The 19161-nt window shown below is 53.8% G+C and overlaps 1 protein-coding gene across 3 annotated transcripts; it reads right to left on the reverse strand.

Moving 5' to 3' along the window:
* Window positions 1-55: 55 nt before the first annotated feature.
* Window positions 56-14863, reverse strand: LOC111161426 (heterogeneous nuclear ribonucleoprotein L). Of its 3 annotated transcripts, XM_022525058.1 has the most exons (13): window positions 11812-12091; window positions 9735-9853; window positions 8860-9097; window positions 8654-8739; window positions 7729-7825; window positions 7570-7642; window positions 4107-4178; window positions 3715-3995; window positions 2534-2655; window positions 2030-2231; window positions 1265-1322; window positions 1066-1161; window positions 83-485 (listed from the first exon to the last, which is right to left on the reverse strand). In XM_022525058.1, exons 1-13 carry the CDS (start codon window positions 12073-12075, stop codon window positions 427-429), a joined length of 1767 nt encoding a protein of 588 aa, XP_022380766.1. In that variant the 5' UTR covers window positions 12076-12091; the 3' UTR covers window positions 83-426. The 3 variants fall into 3 exon arrangements, with proteins under 3 accessions (XP_022380765.1, XP_022380766.1, XP_022380767.1); XM_022525057.1 differs by having other exon boundaries at window positions 56-485; window positions 3715-4178; XM_022525059.1 differs by lacking the exon at window positions 11812-12091 and adding an exon at window positions 14493-14863 and having other exon boundaries at window positions 3715-4178.
* Window positions 14864-19161: the final 4298 nt, after the last annotated feature.

The raw sequence follows: 19161 nt of genomic DNA on the forward strand, positions 1-19161 counted from the left end.
CCTGCCTGCTCTTAGGCAGGAGACCAGGTGGGAGGGAAACAGACACACCCTGGAATCGTAGTAAGCGCAATGTTTATTTTCCAAACAATTTTATTGAAATGTGCCAAGAGTACATGGGCAGCACAAATATATGAACAGGAAAAAAAAAAAAAATCACACGTACAATAATTTCTTAAAAAGTGAACGTTAATCTTGGGAGATATCAGGTCCCCTTCCCCTCCCCCTCCAGACTTCCAGCATTTCCGTTATGGTTAAGCCCACTAACCTAGCATTTAAAAAAAGGAATACAGGAACTTTTGCCAAAAAAAAAAAAAAAAAAAGGAAAACGGAAAAAAACAAAACAAAACCCAGAAACAAAACAAAACAAACAGCATAAAGGAAAGAGAAACGTTTTCCTGCTCAGATGGGACTCTTCTGGATCACCTATTAGGAGGCGTGCTGAGCGGTGGAGAAACACAACTTCAGAGTGTAAGGATATGGACCATCTGCAAAGAAGACAGGTTTGGCTGCACCCCTCCTCCTCTGCAGGTGCCGACCACCCGGCCCCTCCTCCATTTCTGCTGTTCGGCTGCAGGGATCTAACTAGTCACTGCCCAACGTGAGACTTACAATCAAGCCCAATACTGAAGGGACTTCCCCGCCCCCGCCTTCGATTCCACGGGGAATCCATTCCCAGCTCCCCAGCTGGCCCAGGTTGCAAGTGGGCAGATGTTCCCCGATGGCCAGATCAGCCCTTTTCCTGGGTACCCTCCGAGCCAGCCTGTGCGACAGACAGTGCTCAGTGTTTACTGGCAGCTTCTGACGCACGGAACACCAGTGCCTGGAGGACGAGTCTTAGGAACCCTGAGGCTGGCAGAGCAGGCGGCGGCAAGCAGCCAGGCTGGATCTCCCTCCCACAGGGACCATCAGGCTAATCTCCTGGTGACCAGGTCCCGCCTGCCCATGTCGGCACCAGTGAAGCGATCTCTGGGGCCCTATGTTGATGGCAGGGAGGCCGGCTCTGGCCTGAAGCCAGCCCAGCATCAGGCCACAAGGGTGAGGACTACAGGACACACAGATACTCACTTGGGTTTTTCATCTGGTAATGATTCAGGAAGCCCAAAGTCTCCAGGGCATCACTCTTGGATTCCCACTCCAGCAGCCCAGAGGAGCTGCGTTCACCTGATCAGAACACCAAGTTTGTTTCAGGCGGACCTGAGCAGGAATCGGGTCCACCCGCCTACAGCCAAGGAACCGGGAAAGAAGGCGGTAGCAGTTCACTCACTTTTGCCTGAGAATACTTTCACCGAAGATGGCCGTTTCACTCCCAGCTCGTCGCAGATCTGCAGGACACAGAAAGGATTCAGAAACAGCGGTACCACGTGGCAGGATTCAAGCAGCTCGTGACAGAGTAATGACATTTTTCTGGGATTTCTGATCTTTGATCACACAACATACTCTAAGGCACCCCCCCCCATGACCCAACAAAGGCTTAGAAACACTGCTCTTAACTGTTTCCACTACCTTTAACTATCATCATTACAGCAAAAACTGTTTTTTCTTAAAATTCCCACCTGGGTGTACTGGCACTAAGCAAATGTTTGCCAAAGTGACAAGCAACACCTCAGGCCCAAGCAAGGGCTGAAGTCCAACCCTGCCAGTCAGCCCTCCTCCCACTCAATGCCCCAGTCTCCTCTGACCAGACCTGAACAGGAGCCTCCCTTCTGTTATTATCGAGGCACGGAAGGTCCCGACTACGTGGATGCTTTGACACTGGACTCTAATAACCGCCACTCTCTCACCCAGACTGGGAGAAACCTTTTTCGGCAAACAGCAGCCACCCCAGTCTGTCAACAACGCAAACAGGACAGCCGACCTCCACCGTGGCTAGGCCTTTGGTGCTGTTCTCAGCCTGTCCGTTCTGGTTCCTGCTGCATCCCCGGACCCAGCTCAGGGCCTGGAGGAGCTGTGGCTCAACAAGTACTAGAAAAGCCTACAACACATGGCTCATTCAGATGGCGCGGTGAGGGACCAGTTCCACAGCACCCACCTCGAAGAAGTTCTCCTCAGTCACCTCCAGAGGGGCGTTGAAGAAGTGCAGCACGTTGCTCGGGTGCTGGATGCGGTTCTTGGCTGCCTGCTCTGGGGTAGAGAACCGATTGTTCCTGGATTCGCTGAAGTCTTTGTAACTGCACGACCCGTCTTCTAGCCCGTAGGACTGCCCGGGCATGATGGCTGGTTGCTTGGAGACACTGTACCAGAGAAGGGGAGCTCTGTGTCAGACCCCAAGCCCTCCACGGCGGCCTGGCTCCTGTCTGAAGATGCTGTGTGCCTCAGGGGGCTCTGCTCCACAGCTCAGGCGAGACCGACAGTTTCCCCACCGCTTCAGCTGTGCGCCGGGGCACGACCCACCACCCCCTACTCCTGCCCGAATAAGAACCCAGGCTCGCCCGTGCTCCTCTGCTGGGTGCTTTCCAGAGCGGCCCCATTCTACTTCCCTTCTTCCCTCAGCTCCTCTCCAACACTCCCAAGCCCGAGGAGACTAAGGACCTACCAGACATTCAGCTTCTGCCCGAACATGAAGTTGTTGTTGAGGTGAGTAATGGCCCGGTCCACAGCATAGCCATCAGCCATCTCCACCATGGCGGCCCCCGGCTTGCTTTTCATGAATTTCACCTTCAGGAGAGGGACTGTGATCAGTGCCACAGCCCAGCTGCTAGGGACCCTTCCTCCACCCTTTCTGAGCTAGTGAAAAGCAAGGAACTCCTGGCTCTAGAGCAAGGCTTCCGTCCTCCCCCCTCCAGGGAACAAGACATCAGGAGCAGAGCAGTGTGTGCGGCCCCCAGGCAGGGCTCCGCGCACTGGCCAGTCTTTCTCACCTCAGGGCACGAGCCCTGAGTGCATCACTTAATGAAGCGCAACAAAAAGCGGGCAGCGGCACAGTAAGGAAACAAAGCAGATACTGCCACTAACGTCTGTCAGTGAGCACACAGACGCACATGGTCCAGAGCGAGTCACGACGGGAAACACTGCTGTGGGCATTAGGACCGAAGGCAGCGAACGCCCGTGACAAAGGCACCAAAGCCAATCTCTCTAGCATGAGGTCCTGCTTCCACATAAAGGTCTGGGAACCTGGGCAAGTAATTTACCCTCCGTGCCTTCACTGCCCCGACTGGTCTCATCAAGGACTCTAGTAACAAGCAAGTTGCCACACGTCCAGTCCTATCCACAGCGCCCAATGTGCAGAAGGCAGGCTTAACCCACGCTATGGCTGCCGCTGCTAGGACTCCCCGGCTAAGCCAGGGGCTGCGAGCGCAGAGGCTCCCAGGACTCAGCTGGGTTCCAGAGAAACAAGCCACCTGGTCAGGGGCGAACAGCCACCTGTCCCACAGGCAAGGCAGGAAGGCCCAGGGTTGCCAGATCATCTTTCAGTTTTCTGAAAAAATCCTCACATGATGATCTTCAGCCACAAAAACTGAGTCTTATAAATCACAGATGTAAGTATGACGTTAAGCATTCGTACTTTCATGAAGTCCTGGTTAACACACGCGATTAAGAGGCGACAAAACAGCCATGGTGAGGACCAAACATAATGTCCGCAGCTGGCTGCCTGCTTCAATGAGTCACCCTCTTGGAACCAGCCTGCTGTCAGCCAGGCTCCTTCCCCCACTGTTGATGCATGAGGCTCGGCCCACTCGGGCTGCAAGGGTAGCAACGGACCTGAGAGAGACTCACCTTCTCCACATTGCCATACAAGCAGAAGACATTGAAGACCCGATCACAGTTCATCTTAGATTGATCCAAGCCATAGACCATGAGCACAGGGCTGTCGGCGTGGGGGCCATACTCGGGTGGTGGGGGAGGGGGTGGGGGGTGCCCATACTGGGGGCCGTAGCGACTTGGGCCCCGACGGTGACCCCCCACTGGTGGGCCCATCCTTCTCCCTTCGTAGTGAGGTGGGGGGGGCCCGTAGCCCTCATCATGGTAATGGCTGTGGTACCCACCGTGGGGCCCTCCTGGGGGGTGGGAAGGAAAGAGAGGGAGGACGGGTGAGAATTTGCGCGGCGGGCGGCGGGCAGGGGCACATGAGCCACGGGAGTCCACGGAGGGGAACCCCCTGCCCTCACCATATTCTGCGGGATGATCTCCCAGGAGAGGGGGCTGTCTCTGGCGTTTATTAGGGTTGCTGCCAGGATCACCTGAGGACAGAAAAGACAGTCAGAGGCCACCCAGGAACAAAGGGGGATCACCCTCCTGACTAGAGGCTAATCTCGAAGACCTTCGGTTCCTGCGTGCCTAGACAAACCCCCCTTCCTCACCAGAGCTGCTAGGGCCTCCTTCCTATGGCCTGACCCGTGGTGGGCATGAAGCCCAAGCCTCAGGACTGGAGCCCACTCCCCTTCCCCTGCTGGTGCGAAGCAGCTGGTCTCCTTTCTCTGGGAAGGATGAGGCCAGCTTCTGGGCTCTCTCTCTCTCCCCCTTCTGCCCTGGGCGCAAATGGGAAGCCCAATTCTCAGGCCCTCTGGGGAACCTGCAGATGCTACAGACGTTGTTACGGAGGCCAAGAACAGATTCCTCAAACTCCTACCGATAATGGGAGAGGAGATAAGAGCAGGAAAACCACCAAGGAAAGGCAGGGCAGAAAGATGATAAAATCTGGTCCCCATACTTCCAAAGTTCTAGGAGCTCTAGGCCCTACTCTCTAGGTCCCTTCCTTCTCAACCCTGATCCTCCCTGCCACCCCCCATCGTCACACCCAACCAGAGGAGAGGGACTGTGGGAAAGGACAAGCAGGGCAACATCAGAACCAATTCAATTGAACAGTCATATACAAGGCATCGACATTCTCAGACCCCGACAATGGCGCAGATCCACCCAAGACCCCAACTGTAATTCATAGTCGCTACACGAATTTAGCGCTTGAGTGGCAGACACTGTGCAAAGCGCTTTACAGACATCACCGCTTCGGAAATTCCTCACAACAACCCTATGAGGTAGGTACTATTTTTGCCCCGTTTTACAGATAAGGAACCTGAGCACTCAACTTTTAACTGACCAGTTAAAAGACACTTTGGCCCAAGGTCACAAAGCAAAAGTTAGCGGCCGAGCCAGGATCTGAACCCAGGTCTGGCTGACTCCAAAACCCAGGGTTCGAGACCACTGCCCTTTCCTGCCACCCGGCCTGGGTTTTGTTTCCAACAATCAGTCATTACAAAGATGGAAAAGGGCTACTTACAGCAGAAGTACAGAGTACAATGTCCATTTGTCACAAAAAACAAATCTGTATTTTCTCTTACCATTGGACGCTTCAACAGTGAGTTAGCACAGTTCTGAAAGATGGCGTCCCATCAAACATACACTGCGGCCCTGCATCACATGGTTTTACAGTCATAAATACAAGTCACGGTACACACCCGATACAATTTTTTTTTTTTAAAGAATTGTCTTAAAAGTCAATGTTTTTGATTAAATCAAAAATGGCTCACAGATGTTCTGTCCTCAGAAGATACCAGAAAAGTGGCAAATAAAGGTGTATGAGGTGGGTAGTGTCCCTCCGTGTTGTCAGCTCCTCACACTGTGTGCTGCAGTGCGGTGCTTCTGGCTGTGTAGCGCTCCGTGTGCGTGTCTCCTGGGTATGAGGTGTGCCAGTGGCCCCACTATGCCCGCGCTTTTGGCCTTGGGAGCGCGCCTGGTTACCCGCCAGCAGGTAACTGTGTACCTCTGAGCTGTTTGGCTGTCTGGTTTTAGGTCTGTTTTGGTTTTTTTTTTTTTTTTTTTTTTTTTTTTGGTTGTTGTGGTTTAAGTTTTTTTTTTTTTTTTGGTTTCTGAGCTCCAGTTGGTGCAGATTATGTTGGCAGCCGATGACTGCGGAAAAAATAAAAATATCAAAACAGAAAAGAACAAAAAAAAGGCCCTCCCCAAACCAAAGGACTTAAAAGCAAAAAACAAAAAAACAACCCATATGGCGAGGAATGGAGAGAGGATCCTATTGTCTTGGAGGCCCATGGAATCTACTTCGGTCTATGAAACATTCTCCGAAAAGAGCGCCGCTGGCTGGCTGGGAGAGCTCTGTTCTCTGTGTTTCCTACTTCTGTGTACATTTTCGGGTTCGAGTTTGCTTGGATTTTGACTTTTTTTTAATGTTTAATAAAAAAGCAGTGTCTGCTGCCATGTTGCGTCTCTTTCTCTCTTTGTCTCTGTCTGCCTCTGTCTCTGTGCTTGTAGCTGTTCCTTGGAGCGCGGTGTGGTGTTCTTGATGTAGTGAGCTCAAGTCTGCGGCTGTTTCTGGGGACGTGGTGCAGGCTGCGTGTTCTGTTCTCTCCAGGAAGAGCTAGTGGTTTCTACCCTGTGTGTTGGTGAGCAATGTGCAGAGGCAGAGCCGCTGAAGTATGGTTCCCGAGGGGTGGCGAAGCACCGCCCTCACTCCAGGCCACCTCCTCAGCTCTCGTTTTTGCCCCCCAGTCTTGGGGCGGCCAGAGCTGAGAGGCATCAAAACCAATGCACAGCCAGCCCCTGCCACTAGCCCCTGCCGGTCTGCACATCTTCTATTTATGTTCCTTGGAGAAGAAATGGTTGGTTGCCATGTTTCTGTTAGCGGTCATGTAATGCCATTGCCCGCTCTGGTACATTCACTCGGTCACCAATTTGCCTCTGACCTCTGGAGGGGCGGCCAGGCCCACAGCGCCCACCGTGAGGGTCCTGGGGAGAGTCTAGCCCACCCTGCCCACTGCTTCCCAGCTGCGAGGGCGAGCAAGACAGGCCCGCCTAGGAATGGGGGCCTTTGGCCTCCCAGGGCCTGTGAGAGGTCAGCAACCGGCCCCCTCCCTCAGCCCGTGGCCTAGTCCGACGTATCAGACCAAGACAGACAGAGATGGACGGTCTTGCTGAGGGGGTGCCGCTGCTTTTCCAAAGGCAATCCTCCACCTCTCCCTCCTATCCAAGGCAAACCATTCTTGACAGAGTCTAAGAAGGGGGTTGTCCGTTTGGGCCCCCCGCAGAGATGTTGAGTCCCCGCTACAAGGGAGGTGAGGCGTGTCCGCCCTGCTCCAATCCAGGGTGTCACCTCCACAAGGTCAACTTGCTCAAAGGCTCTGCTCCAAGGGTCTGGGCGCCCTCATCACCTTCCCAGTCTGCCCCTCCCCTCCCCCAGCAGACCCTCTTGATAGTGACGAGCAAGAGAACCATTCCGGGCCCAGTTGAGAATGGAGAGTCAGTGACCCTAGGCAGGCTCCTAGAAGGGCAACAGCAGAATCCATCTGGGAGCTGCTACTGGTTTATAAGCCATTGCCACGTCCTGTGCTCAACGAGGCCCTCCCTGCTCCCCAAACCCGTCCAAGCCTCTGCCCTGGCTTTACACCCTTAGCCACGTTAAAGGGCCCCCAGCAGCAGCTACAACCTAGAGGCCCCCTCATTCACCCTCTCCCACTGGAGCATCTTTTCCAAGAGCTGACCGCGCAACACCCCCCAGACCCTCCCATGTCCACAGGGAGCCCAATGGCATTACATAACCCTGAGCCCGGGTCTATGAAGTGCACTAGTCGAGTGAAGGCAAGGCGGGTGTGTTTAGAACAAAGTTGCCATCAGGATTACCTTGTCCACTGAGATTGGGGTTTGTGTAGTCCCAAGTATCCTGATCATTCTTGAACACATTCAAGCGTGTGGGCTGCAGGGACAAGACAAAGCTTGAAATTAGCCAGGCCCCCCAGCTCACCTGGAAGCTGACAAGGGGCAGTCATTTCCTAGACCCACCTTCGCGTATTCAATCTTCAGAGTGCAACAGCCCGAGTAAATGTCAGCCCCATTGAGCGAGGCTTTGGCCCGCTGGGCACTCTGCACAGAATCAAATGTGGGTAAAGTTAAGGAAAGCCCTGAGACAGGCGCTCTTTGGAAAGGGCTTTAAGTGGTCCCAGAAAGGGATGAGGATGAGGGAACACCCCAAAGACCACACTGCATGTCAGTTCTGGGGTGAGCTCCTCACCCAGAGTCACTAGCTGCTTACACAGAAAGGGCTAGAGTGTGGCTCCGGGCAGGCAGTCACTGTCCAGAGTTCCTCTCTCACCTGCACTCCCAACCCCACCAGCCCAGAGGTGGCAGCAACTCCCTCTGCTACCACCCCAGGCCAAGCCACTTTCCCTCTGCCCATTCCTCTCCCTCTCGTGCTGTGTGCTTTAACGAAGCCCGGACAATCTCTGAAACATCAACCAGGTGAGGTTCCTGCGGAGCCCTGTCAGTGGCTCCCCAATGCACCCTGACCCATGTTTCACAGCACTGCCTCGGATGCCCTGCTCACTGCTTCCAAAGCCTGCAGTGAACCCTCTCCCCCTCGTAAGTGGTCAAGCCGTTTGCTTTCTCTAACACTCAGCTGCTGCCCACCTGAGAACCTTTACAGAGACCAGTTCTTCTGCCCAGATACGAGCTCCTACGTCATGGCAACAGAGCACCACCCCACCAGATGTGCTGGGCGCGCCTCCCCTTCGCAGCAATTTAGACTCCGAGCTTTCACGCTACACACCAGTGTGTTCATTAATGACCCCTCCCATCAGACTGGGGGCTCTAGGAAAGGATCTGGTACCTGGCAGCCATCAGGAGCCCGTGCTGGTTGAAAGGACAGACCCCTGCTGAGCCTTGTGAGAGCCCCCACCTCAAAGAATTCCCCTTTCCCAGCAAAGGATATTCCACCATGGCCTGGACTCCATTCTTCCGGAAAATAACAATTCTCTGGACAGGACCACAAGGGTTGCAGATAGTGTAAAGAACATCCTGTAAAAAGCACACAGGCAAGATGAAAGGGCACTGGTAGGTCAATCTGGCTCAGGGGAGAGGACAGGAGGAAGAGAGAGCTCACAAAAGCATCTAAAAGAAAGCCTGTTGGGCACGCACCGTGGTAATGGAATAGATCGGGTTCAGGATGGTAAAGAGAAGCACACTGTTGACGCTCCGGGAGTCATCCGAGTCCCCAGGGCGGGAGATCTTCTGGCTGGTAGAGTAATTGACAAAAGCTGGGTGGCCAGCAATGTAGATCTGGTTGTCGGCGGCGTAGTTCACAGCGTTGCAAGCCCCCAACACGTCTTCAAACTCCACCAACGCCTGTCTCTTTTTAGGCATTACTACCACATAGCTGGCAGAAAAAAACACATGTTTCAGTCCTCTCAAGGGAACATAGACAAAAGGATGACATTCAACTTTCCCTGAATGGACTGAGCTCTCTGGACTCCTCTGTACCTCCACCCTGGTTTCCTGACTTGAACACCCTGTACCCTAAGTGGCACAATAGGCAAAAGAGATATAGCTATGACATCACCTCCACTGGGAAGTCTTCCTTCCTGAATCCTCTTCCCCTGAGCCAGATGCCTCCTGAAGGCTCCTAGGCTTTCCTATCACAGTGCTGATTGCTCTGGAAGGGCAACTGTTGGAGGAGCCCCAAAGTTTCATTTCTATTGTATTTCTACTCTAGTCCCAGTACCTACCATGTGACAAAAATACTCACTAAACAAGAGAATCCAGATTAAAAGCTAGAAGAAGAAAAAAAAACTGAAGAGGGGGAAAAAAAAAAAAAGAGAGAGAGAGAAAGAGACAGGAAACTTGCTATAACCTGACCCAAAGTATGAGGGCTAAACCCAAGAGTGGCGGAGTCCCAGGACCTAACCAAAGAACCCTGGGCCAAACTGGCTATGTCACTTCCCACCAGAAACTAAGGACACACAGGACACCAAGAAGCAGACTTCTACATCCAACCCATAGCCTCTGAGGAGTACCTGATGGGTCCAAATTCCTGCAAGGCCTCCACAAGGTCAGCTTCCACCACGCCGTCAATCAGGCCCCTGATATGGACAACTGGGGAGGCAGGGGTTTTATGTGGGTCATCGTAGTTCTCCTGAAAAAGGAAGAAAGAATGTAACTTCATTTCCTGCTGTACAAGATGGTGGCCCACTAACCTCTGTGCTGTTGGGAGACCCAATCAGATAAGACACTTAGGCATCACACAGGGCAGACAACAAGGGATGGCAACACAAAGCAATCACCCTCAAAGATTTTGGGCCAGCAGAGCTCAGGCCCCAAGTGGATGGCCCTTGCCTATACCTCTTGCTGTAGCTTCTGAGGAAAGCAGAATGGAAGACAAGGCATGCCCCACATCTTACATTCCTGCTAGAATTTTTCTCTTCCCACTGGTCAAGAAAATGGGGGAAAAGACTGGGATGGAAACAGGACAGCACTGGCAGGAAGGGCTCAAACAGTTTTGTTGCAGCCTGAATCACAACGTTCTCTTGGCATGTTTCTTTCCCCTTTCCCCTGTGCAACAAACCCAGCCAAGCATTACTGTCCCCACTACCCAACCCCCAGGATCAGTCACATTAAAACATCCCTGCCCCCAAAGCTGTGAAAGCCACTTCTAGTCTTTAACCACCCACCAAAATCAGTGGTAAAAAATACTGCCTAGGCTAGATTATGGAAAATAAGATGAGAAAGGTCCTTAAAAAAAAAAGAAAGAAAGAAAGAAAGAAAGAAACTCACTCCAACCCACATCACTAAAAACCAACACGATTCCTTCACAAGAAGTATCTATCCACCCACACAGAAGCCTCTGGGAATCAGTAGGAAAGTAACTTTCTCCATGTCTCCTGGGCTCTGGGCCCAACCTCCTGTTTGAGAGCCACCAAGCAGAAGCCCATACAACGGGGCAGAATTGGATTCTATTTCAGGAATGAACCACACAAACCACAGGAGGCACACCAGCCTGATGGTTACCAGCTCAGCGGTTTGGAGTTCCACAGCCCATAAATTCTAATCCCAGCCCCTCCCCCATCACTAGCTATGGGATCTACACAAATTTACCTCAGCTCTACAAGTCCCCACTTGTAATACCATCCTGTATCTCATACAAACTGTTGGAAGATTTAGTTCAAGTAGTTTTAAAATGAGTCTAACAAGGCCTGCCGCAAGTTAAAACAGTAGAAATTACTGCTACACGTCACCACCAAACCCTGGAAAATCCTACAAATGGCTGAAGGGGAGAGGACTTCACGAACTTGGGAGGGAGGAAGAAATCAGCTCCAAGTCAGGAAGGACAAACGGTGGTCCTTTCCGACTAGGAGACCAACGAACGACGGCGAATGCCTTAGAAAATGCCCACCCTCAGAGAACATTTTGGTTTACCAAACCAACTCCATCCAGTTAACCCCACGAAACGGAAACAAACTTGTGATGGTTCCACAGCTTAGTTCAATTCCCAAATGGCAAAAAGGACCTTTCACAAGCCCCTTTCTTCCGGTTTTCAAAGCCCACAAAAAATGGGGACATATTCTGTTGCGGGGGAATATCCTCAAAGCAAATCAACTACTGTATCAACACAAACCATGATGTTAAAGATTAAACAGCGATCAACCAGAATTCCCTACTCAGGCGCGGAAAAGGCCACCGCCCACCCGTTCCCGCTCACGCGGTGTTACCCACCCCCCCTCCCCCGCCCACGAGGCCCAAGAAGAAGTGCGCTTGCGCGAGGGCAGTGACTTAAACGATAAAGGAAAAAAAAAAACGGCCCGGCCGCGTGCCCGGCCCCCCACACTCCAGCCCGCGGCGCCTGCGCACTGCGCCACCAGCAGCGCAACCTCCTTCCTCCGCCTCCCACACCATCCCCCCCACCCCGTTCTGGATATGGCGCACGCGCAAGCTGCTGTCCTCGCGCAAACCCCGCCGTTTGCCCAACGCCTGCCCCTCCCCCACCCCGTCACGGCGTGAGGGCCCGGGCGCGTGCGCAGAGGAGCCCCCCCAAATGAATACCCTCAAGGTGGAAATTTTTCCGTCCCTTCCCGGCCCCTAAGGCCCTGGCCTCACCCCGCCGCCGCCGCCCGCCGCCCCGGCTCCTCCACCGCCGCCGCCACCGCCTCCGTGCTGGTCGCCAGCGTTGTCCGTCTTGAGCCGCTTAGGGGCTCGGCCGCCCTCACTGCCGCCGCCGTAGTAGCGGCCACCGCCGCCTCCGCCGCCCGCCGCCGCCATCTTCACCATCGCTCCCGACCGCCTCCGCTGCTCGTCCGGCTGCTGCCTCTGCTCCAGCCGCCGACGCCGCTTCTCCGCCCGGGGCAGCAGCCTCCGCGACATGGCGGCACAGAACCCGCCTCCCCCCGCCTCTCATTGGGGGAGGGACACGCCCGTCACCCGCCGCCCCCACCCGATAGGGGGAGCCACTGGTCCCGCCAAGGGGGGAGGGGAAGCCTCCGCACGCCTTGCGTGCCTATTGGGTATAGCGCACGCCGTTCTTCAGATGGGCTCGCCCTCGTTTGTCTGAGACACTCCTTATAGGCGAGTGCTTTCTGCCAGTCATCTGGCTGACCCCGCCGCCTTAAAATAAACTCCAATTTGATAGGTCGGATTTCTGGCACAGCCTGGCCTCCCTTGGAGCACCTGATAGGAACGACGCTCCCCCTCGCCGGAGAAGGCCCGCCTTCTTCCCACTTTTATTGGCTCCCTCACTAATCCATCAAACCGAAAATTGTTAGCGTTCCAGTCAAAACGACTGCCTTCCCGCGCCACACCGCAAGGAGAAAAGGAAACCTCCTCCCTTTTGCCTCTCTCCAGTGGTTGCTGCAGATGCCCATCTTCTTCGTCTCTACCCGATTAGTCAATGAAGAGTGGAAAGGGTCGTAGGACCACTGGTGGTCTCTGATTGGGTGAAAAAGGAAAGCCCTCCCCATGCCGGCAGGCGCTCTCTGGCTCAGTCTAGGAAGGGATCGGAGGCGAGAGCGCAAGCGCGCACAGGCTTTCAGGCGTCCCAGGAGGCGGGGCGACCCTCTAAACCAGCGAAGGCCTGGCGTACCTCAAGTAGTTATTGACATTCTGTGTGTGGTGCCTAAAGGTAGACCGAGACAGAGGGGTAGCTGCCAGTGGCTCTGTCCCCGCCGCTATCCCTTATTCCTCTCCACCTCGAGTCCCCACAACGCCGGGGGAATTTTAAAAACCCAAACTTAACCCTTTACGTAGAAAACCATTTCGCCCTGCCCACGGTCTTCGGACCCAGTCAAGTTAGCCGGCGTCCTTTCCCCGCTCCGCTCCACCTCTAAATTCAGCCAAAAGAGCACTTTTCAGTTTGCACAAAGGGAAGGTACACGCATTTTTCGACCTTTGCCCGTGGAGGCCCTCCCATCTAGAACCCTTTGTCTACCGCCTCTCCTGCCGGAGGAATCACTCCTCTTGTCCGTGCAGCGTCTCCACTCTGAAAAGCGCATCCCTTGTCCCAACCAGTCCCGACCCGAGCCTGCCTACTCAGGCCACTCAGGCCAGTGGTTTTCAGGCGATAGCCCTGACCTCCGTGGCTTGTCACAGTCTGGTGACTGTCCCTTTTCCAGTGGGGGAGTCCTGTGTGGGTAAGGGAGCGGTGGTCCCTGCCTAAGTCTTAGAGAGGCTGGTCTCTTACCAAGCACCAGGTACAGCACCCGGCACAGCGTTCGGGCTCTGCAAAGGGGAGTCCTGGTGTTCTAAGTGTCCAGCGGGGGTGCTTGGGTGGCTCAGTTGGTTAAGTGACTGCCTTCAGCTCAGGTCATGATCCTGGAATCCCAGGATCGAGTCCCCCATCGGGCTCTCTGCTCAGCAGGGAGTCTGCTTCTCCCTCTGACCCTCCCCCACAATGCTCACTCGCTCTCGCTCTTTCGTATTCTCTCAAATAAATCTTTAAAAAAAAAAAAAAGTCTCTAAGTGTCGGGGGCCCTGACTTCCTTGGGGTAGGGCGACCCTGAAGATAACGCCCTCCCTCAGTCTCTAAAGTCCAAGGAAGCCCAATAGCTGGAACCTAGGGGCGGGGCCGGCCCGAGGCAGGACCCCGCATTATGGGGCTGCCTCTTGGGGGTGAGAGGTAAGACACTGCGCTTAGAGAGGCCAGAGTCGTGGGAAACAGGGTCGACTCCCCCAAACATGCTTCGTAATCTTCCCACTGGTGACGGGGCGTTCCCGAAATAGGAGCCCTCGTGGAAACTAAGTTTGAAATGGGGTCAGTGGCGTTAAGACAGTGGGACAGGACTGCTGGGTTCGCAGATTTAGGGAGAAAAGAAAGTTGGGAACGGGCCGACGGGGATCTAAATCAGTTCCGGATCACACAGGGAAGACCCGAAAAAGAAGGTGGTACACACATGGGAAGCGGCGCAGCGCCTTCAACACGTGATCGGTGCGACGGAGAGAGGCGGGGCGCGTCCCATAGAAGGGCGGGGTCGCAAGGTCCCTACGTCAGAGGAATGCGGTGGGGGGAGGGGGGAGGGGGGCCCCTCCCCTCCCCGCCCCCGCGCCCGGCCCGTACGCCCCTCGCGCCGACGCGCGCTGCGGGGACGCGGCGGAACCGTCCTCGGCGCGGCGCGTTCTGGCTCGCTCGCCACCCGGCTCGTAGCCCCAGCAGGCGGCCGGGTCGTCGCGTAATCTGCACCACCGCGCTCCCGGCCTCCGCCCCTCCCCCACCCCGGCGCTCGGGCGGCGGGCGGCGCCTTCCACCCCCCCCCCGCACCCCTCCCCGACCCCTCGCCCCCAGCCCCTACCAGCTCGGCGGCGAGCCTGGCCGGCCGTCCGGGATCGAAAAGAGAGCAGACACTGGGAAGTTTTGGGGGAGGGAGGGGCGGGCCTTAAAGGGACCACGACCTCTTTTCAGCCTGGAAAAAAAAATAGGGGGTGGGGTGGGGGGAGAGATTGAAAGTTGCTCCGCGGTTGAATGGAGGAAACAATGCCAGAAAGGCAGGGAAAGACTGATGCACCGTTGCGTTAGGGCTCCGCGTCCCTTTTCCTCAAACACCCCAATCCCTCATTCCACCCACCACCCCCCTTCCATCTCGGAAAGTCACGCAGTTGTTTGGCAGTCACGCCTCATTCCTCCTGGTCAGCCAAGTGTTGTGTTAGTTGAGGTTAATGTCGGGGCGCACATTGTACGGAGGCGGAAATGGGCTCGGGGCAAGCGGCTAATGCTGGATCCCCCAGCTTGTAAGTGGCCGGAGAGAGGGATTTGTCCGCAGCTGAAGACGTATAGGCACCGCACTGCAGTACTTGTGGTTGTGGGGTCTGCAGTGTGCGGTGCGGGTTCCAAGAGCACAGGCTCTGGGGCCAGACCACCGAGTTCAAGTAGGGAGCTTGCACGCACTAGCTCTGTGGCCTTGGAAGGTGAGTTAGTCTTTTTGGGCCTCTTTTTCCCTCCTCCAATAGGAGAATGGTAATAGCACCTGACTTCTAGGGTGGTCTTGAGAGATGCTAAGACTGGAAGCAGAGGGGACCTTAGGCCTACCCCCATTTCGCAGATGAGGTAAAGTTGAGGCCCAGAGAAGGGAAAACCCAGTTGAAATACACCACAAGAAGACTTAGTCGCTCCCCTCCCAATACATACTCTGACCCTTGTAGGCCCATCCATGCCTGCCCCTCTTCCACCTGTTTGTGACATGCATGGCACAATGACTTTTCTCCTTGCATCAAAAGTCCAGAGTCCATGCCTGACTTTGCACTGGCTCCTCCCTCTGCCTAGAATTTTCTCCCAGATCTTTGCTCCTCCTCAGATAGGCCATGACTCAAATGTCACTTCCTGACAATCCCAGCCTAGTTACCCCCATACAGTTATATAATCATGGCTCCCCATTTGTCTCCCTCTTTGCTCTTCCTGCCAGGTGAAAACATCTAGTTATTTACTTATTTATTTTTTTAAAGATTTTATTTATTTACTTGACAGAGATTACAAGTAGGCAGAGTAGCAGGCAGAGAGAGAGGGGGAAGCGGGCTCCCCACTGAGCAGAGAGCCAGCTGTGGGGCTCGATCCCAGGACCCTGGGATCATGACCTGAGCTGAAGGCAGAGGCTTTAACCCACTGAGCCACCCAGGCGCCCCAAAACATCTAGTTATTTATTTAATTTCTGCCTCTTCGCTAGAATCTGGGTTCTTTTGGGCTCGGAAGTAGGTATGTTTTAATGACTTTAAGGATCTACCCTAGGGTCATTTATTCATTCCAACGGATGTTTATTGAGCCAACACTAGTGGGGGCACCTGGGACAAAATGGGGAACAAGATATGGAAAATTTCTAGCAAAATACTTATATTCTAGGGAAACACTTAAGTAAAACATATTGTATCAAATGGTGAAAGCTGCTATTTAGAAATTCAAACAGGGCACCTGGGTGGCTCGGTCAGTTAAGTGTCTGCCTTCCACTCAGGTCATGATCCTAGGGTCCTGGGATGGAGCCCTGAGCCCCAAGTCTGGCTCCCTGCTCAGCAGGGAGTCTGCTTCTTCTCTCCCGCCCCACCCCCCTGCTGTGCTCTCTCTCTCTCTCAAATAAAGAAAATCTTAAAAAAAAAAATTAAAAACAAAAAAAAACACGCCCACCCAAACAGATGAGGGATGTATGAGGGCAGCTTGCTGGAAAAGATATTCAGAGGAAGCCTCACTGAGAAGGTGACCTTCTCACAAAGACCTGAAGGAGGGGAGAGAGGAAGTCAGGTGGCTACCGGAGGACAACCATTCCAAGCAGAGGGAACAGCCAATGCAAAGGCCCTGAGGTGAAAATGTGCTTGGTGTGTTCCAGGAACTGGGTGGGTGGAGTTGAACAAGGGGGCTGGTAAACTGTAAGCAATGCTGCTGGAGATGGGAAAAGGGTCAGTCCAGTCCTAGTGGAAGCTGGGGGAGGAGTTTGACTTCTCCATCTGAGGTGGAGCCCTTGAAGGCTTGGGGGGGGAGCGGACCCTGATCTGGCTCAAGTATTCACAGCACGGTGTGGGTGTGAGAAACAGACTGTAGGAGGTTTGGCGGGAGCCAGGAGAGCAGTCCGGAGGCTGATTCAGGGGAACAGTCTGGAGAAAGAATGGGGGCCATGGAGGGGTTGAAGTGGGCGAGTTGTGGATGTTTTGGAAGTAGAGCCCATAAGACAGGCTGAGGGGTGAAAGCTCCCCATGATTCAAAATCCCAGCTGCAGGGCCCATGGTGGTGGCTAAGGTCCCCAGCTCTTTTTGGTGCTCTATCCACTATGAGAGGCTGCTTTAAAAAAAAAAAAAAAGTTTTTATTTATTTATTTGAGAAAGAGAAAGCATACGAGGGGGGAGGGTCAGAGGGAGAAGCTAACTCCCCGCTGAGCATGGAGCCCAAGTGGGACTCGATCCCAGGACCCTGGGATCATGACCTGAGCTGAAGGCAGACATTTAACTGGCTGAACCACGCAGGTGATGATAATTTTTATTTTTTAAAAAGATTTTACTTATTTGAGATAGAGCGTGTATGCGAAAGAGAGAGCGAGAGCGAGTACATATGAGGGGCAGAGGGAGAGGGAGAAGCTGACTCCCTGCTGAGCAGGGAGCCTGATGTGGGGCTCGATCTTGGAACCCCGGGATCATGACCGGAGCCAAAGGCCAATGCTTAACCAACTGAACCACCTGGACGTCCCAGATTTTTTTTTTAAAGATTTTATTTATTTATTTATTTAACAGAGAGAGAGAGAGAGAGAGAGAGAGAGAGATCACAAGTAGGCAGAGAGGCAGGCAGAGAGAGAGGAGGAAGCAGGCTCCCCGCTGAGCAGAGAGCCTGATGCGGGGCTCGATCCCAGGACTCCGGGATCATGACCTGAGCCGAAGGCAGGGGCTCTAACCCACTGAGCCACCCAGGTGCCCCCCAGATTTTTTTTTTAAGTAACATCTTTATTGAGATATATTCATCCTTTTAGAGTATACAACTTAGTGGGTTTTATTCACAAGGTTGTGGGACAGTCACCACTGTCTAATTCCAGAACTTTCTTACCACCCCTAAAAGAAACTCCATCTCCTTCAACCCCCAGCAACCCTTAAGCTACTTTCAGTCTCTATGGATTTGCCCCTTCTGGGCATTTCCTATCAATGGGATCCTAAACACGTGACCAGCAGTGTTCAGGGGTCATCCAAGGTATGGGATGTCCTTCACTCATTTTTGTTGTCAAATAATATTCCCTCTGCATGGACATAGCGCATTTGTCTTCATGGGTTGACGATCGCTACTGCTCACTCCAGGACTCTCAGCTCCTGGCTCACTGTCTCTCGTTGTGCCTCTCTCACCATCCTCAGCGACTTCCATACCCAGGTAGACGACCCTCGGGCCATCCTCTGGGCTCCTAGACCTCCTCTTCTCCGGCGAACTTGTCTTCCTCTCAGTCCCTCCCTTCAGTGGGTACACCTCCACCTCCACGGCCTCTTAGAACCTCAGCTTCAAGCATCTCACTCTCCATGCCTTGTATCCTGCCTTTCTAGTTCATTCCCTTGAAAACCTCAACTCCCAACAATTTCCTCCAATACCATTCCTCTACCCCTCAGCCCCCTCGTGTCTTCACACAGATCAAATTCCTCCACCAACCATTAGGATCACCCGCTCACACGTTCACTGCACACCCCCCCATCTCACCGTACTCATCTGGCAATACCACAGTCCTTATAAAATCCAAGTTTCCCCTACTATCACATGCCTGCACCTGTGCAGCCGAATGTGGGCAGAGAAAAATACACACCCAGGCCCCGCCTTAACTTCACGCCCACCGACTGGTCATGGACCACAGCACTGCTCAGCAACTTTGCTGGTGTCCTTGGTCCCTTGATCCTCCCAGATGACATATCAGACCTTCTCTTCAAACCTCCAAGAGCTCCTTCCTCCTCTTCACTCCCAGCAGTGACCTCCTTCTTGAGAGAATCACAGTCACCTTCTCACCACGTCCACCCCCCTCCTGCATCGTTACCTCCCCCTCCAACCTTCTCCCTTGTGCCTGGGGTTGGGGTGGGGGGAGGTGAGTAGCCAGCCCTGTTCCCATCTGCTGCGCTTCCTTTTTTTCCCCCATGCATATTCTCATTTTTCTCTTCCTCCATTCAAGAAAGGGATCCCCTGTGGGCTCGGGGTCTCAGGAGAGAAAAGTGAAAGGTCTGAGCGCAGTAATAGGCCAGCTTTCTTTTCTTTTCAAAGCCTCTTTAGGACTCTAAGCGGAAATAGCTTCACCGTCTATTGAGTGTCAGAATGAAAGTTCAGATGCCCTCAGGGGCCTGTGTGTTAAGCCAGTCCTGGAGGAGGAAAAGTCTCCATTGCATTCCATAGCTGGGACGCCCCCTCCCCCCAAGTCTATTGAGGTACAAATGACATAATAAAAGTATACAAGTTGAGGAATTTCGGCTTCTGTAAACCTGGGAAGCCACCACTGCAACCAAGATCATGGCGGTGAGAATGAACGTAGGCAT

The sequence above is a fragment of the Enhydra lutris genome, unplaced genomic scaffold (assembly GCF_002288905.1).
Source record: "Enhydra lutris kenyoni isolate GAN:26980312 unplaced genomic scaffold, ASM228890v2 scaffoldscaffold85, whole genome shotgun sequence".
NCBI classification, from domain to species: domain Eukaryota; kingdom Metazoa; phylum Chordata; class Mammalia; order Carnivora; family Mustelidae; genus Enhydra; species Enhydra lutris.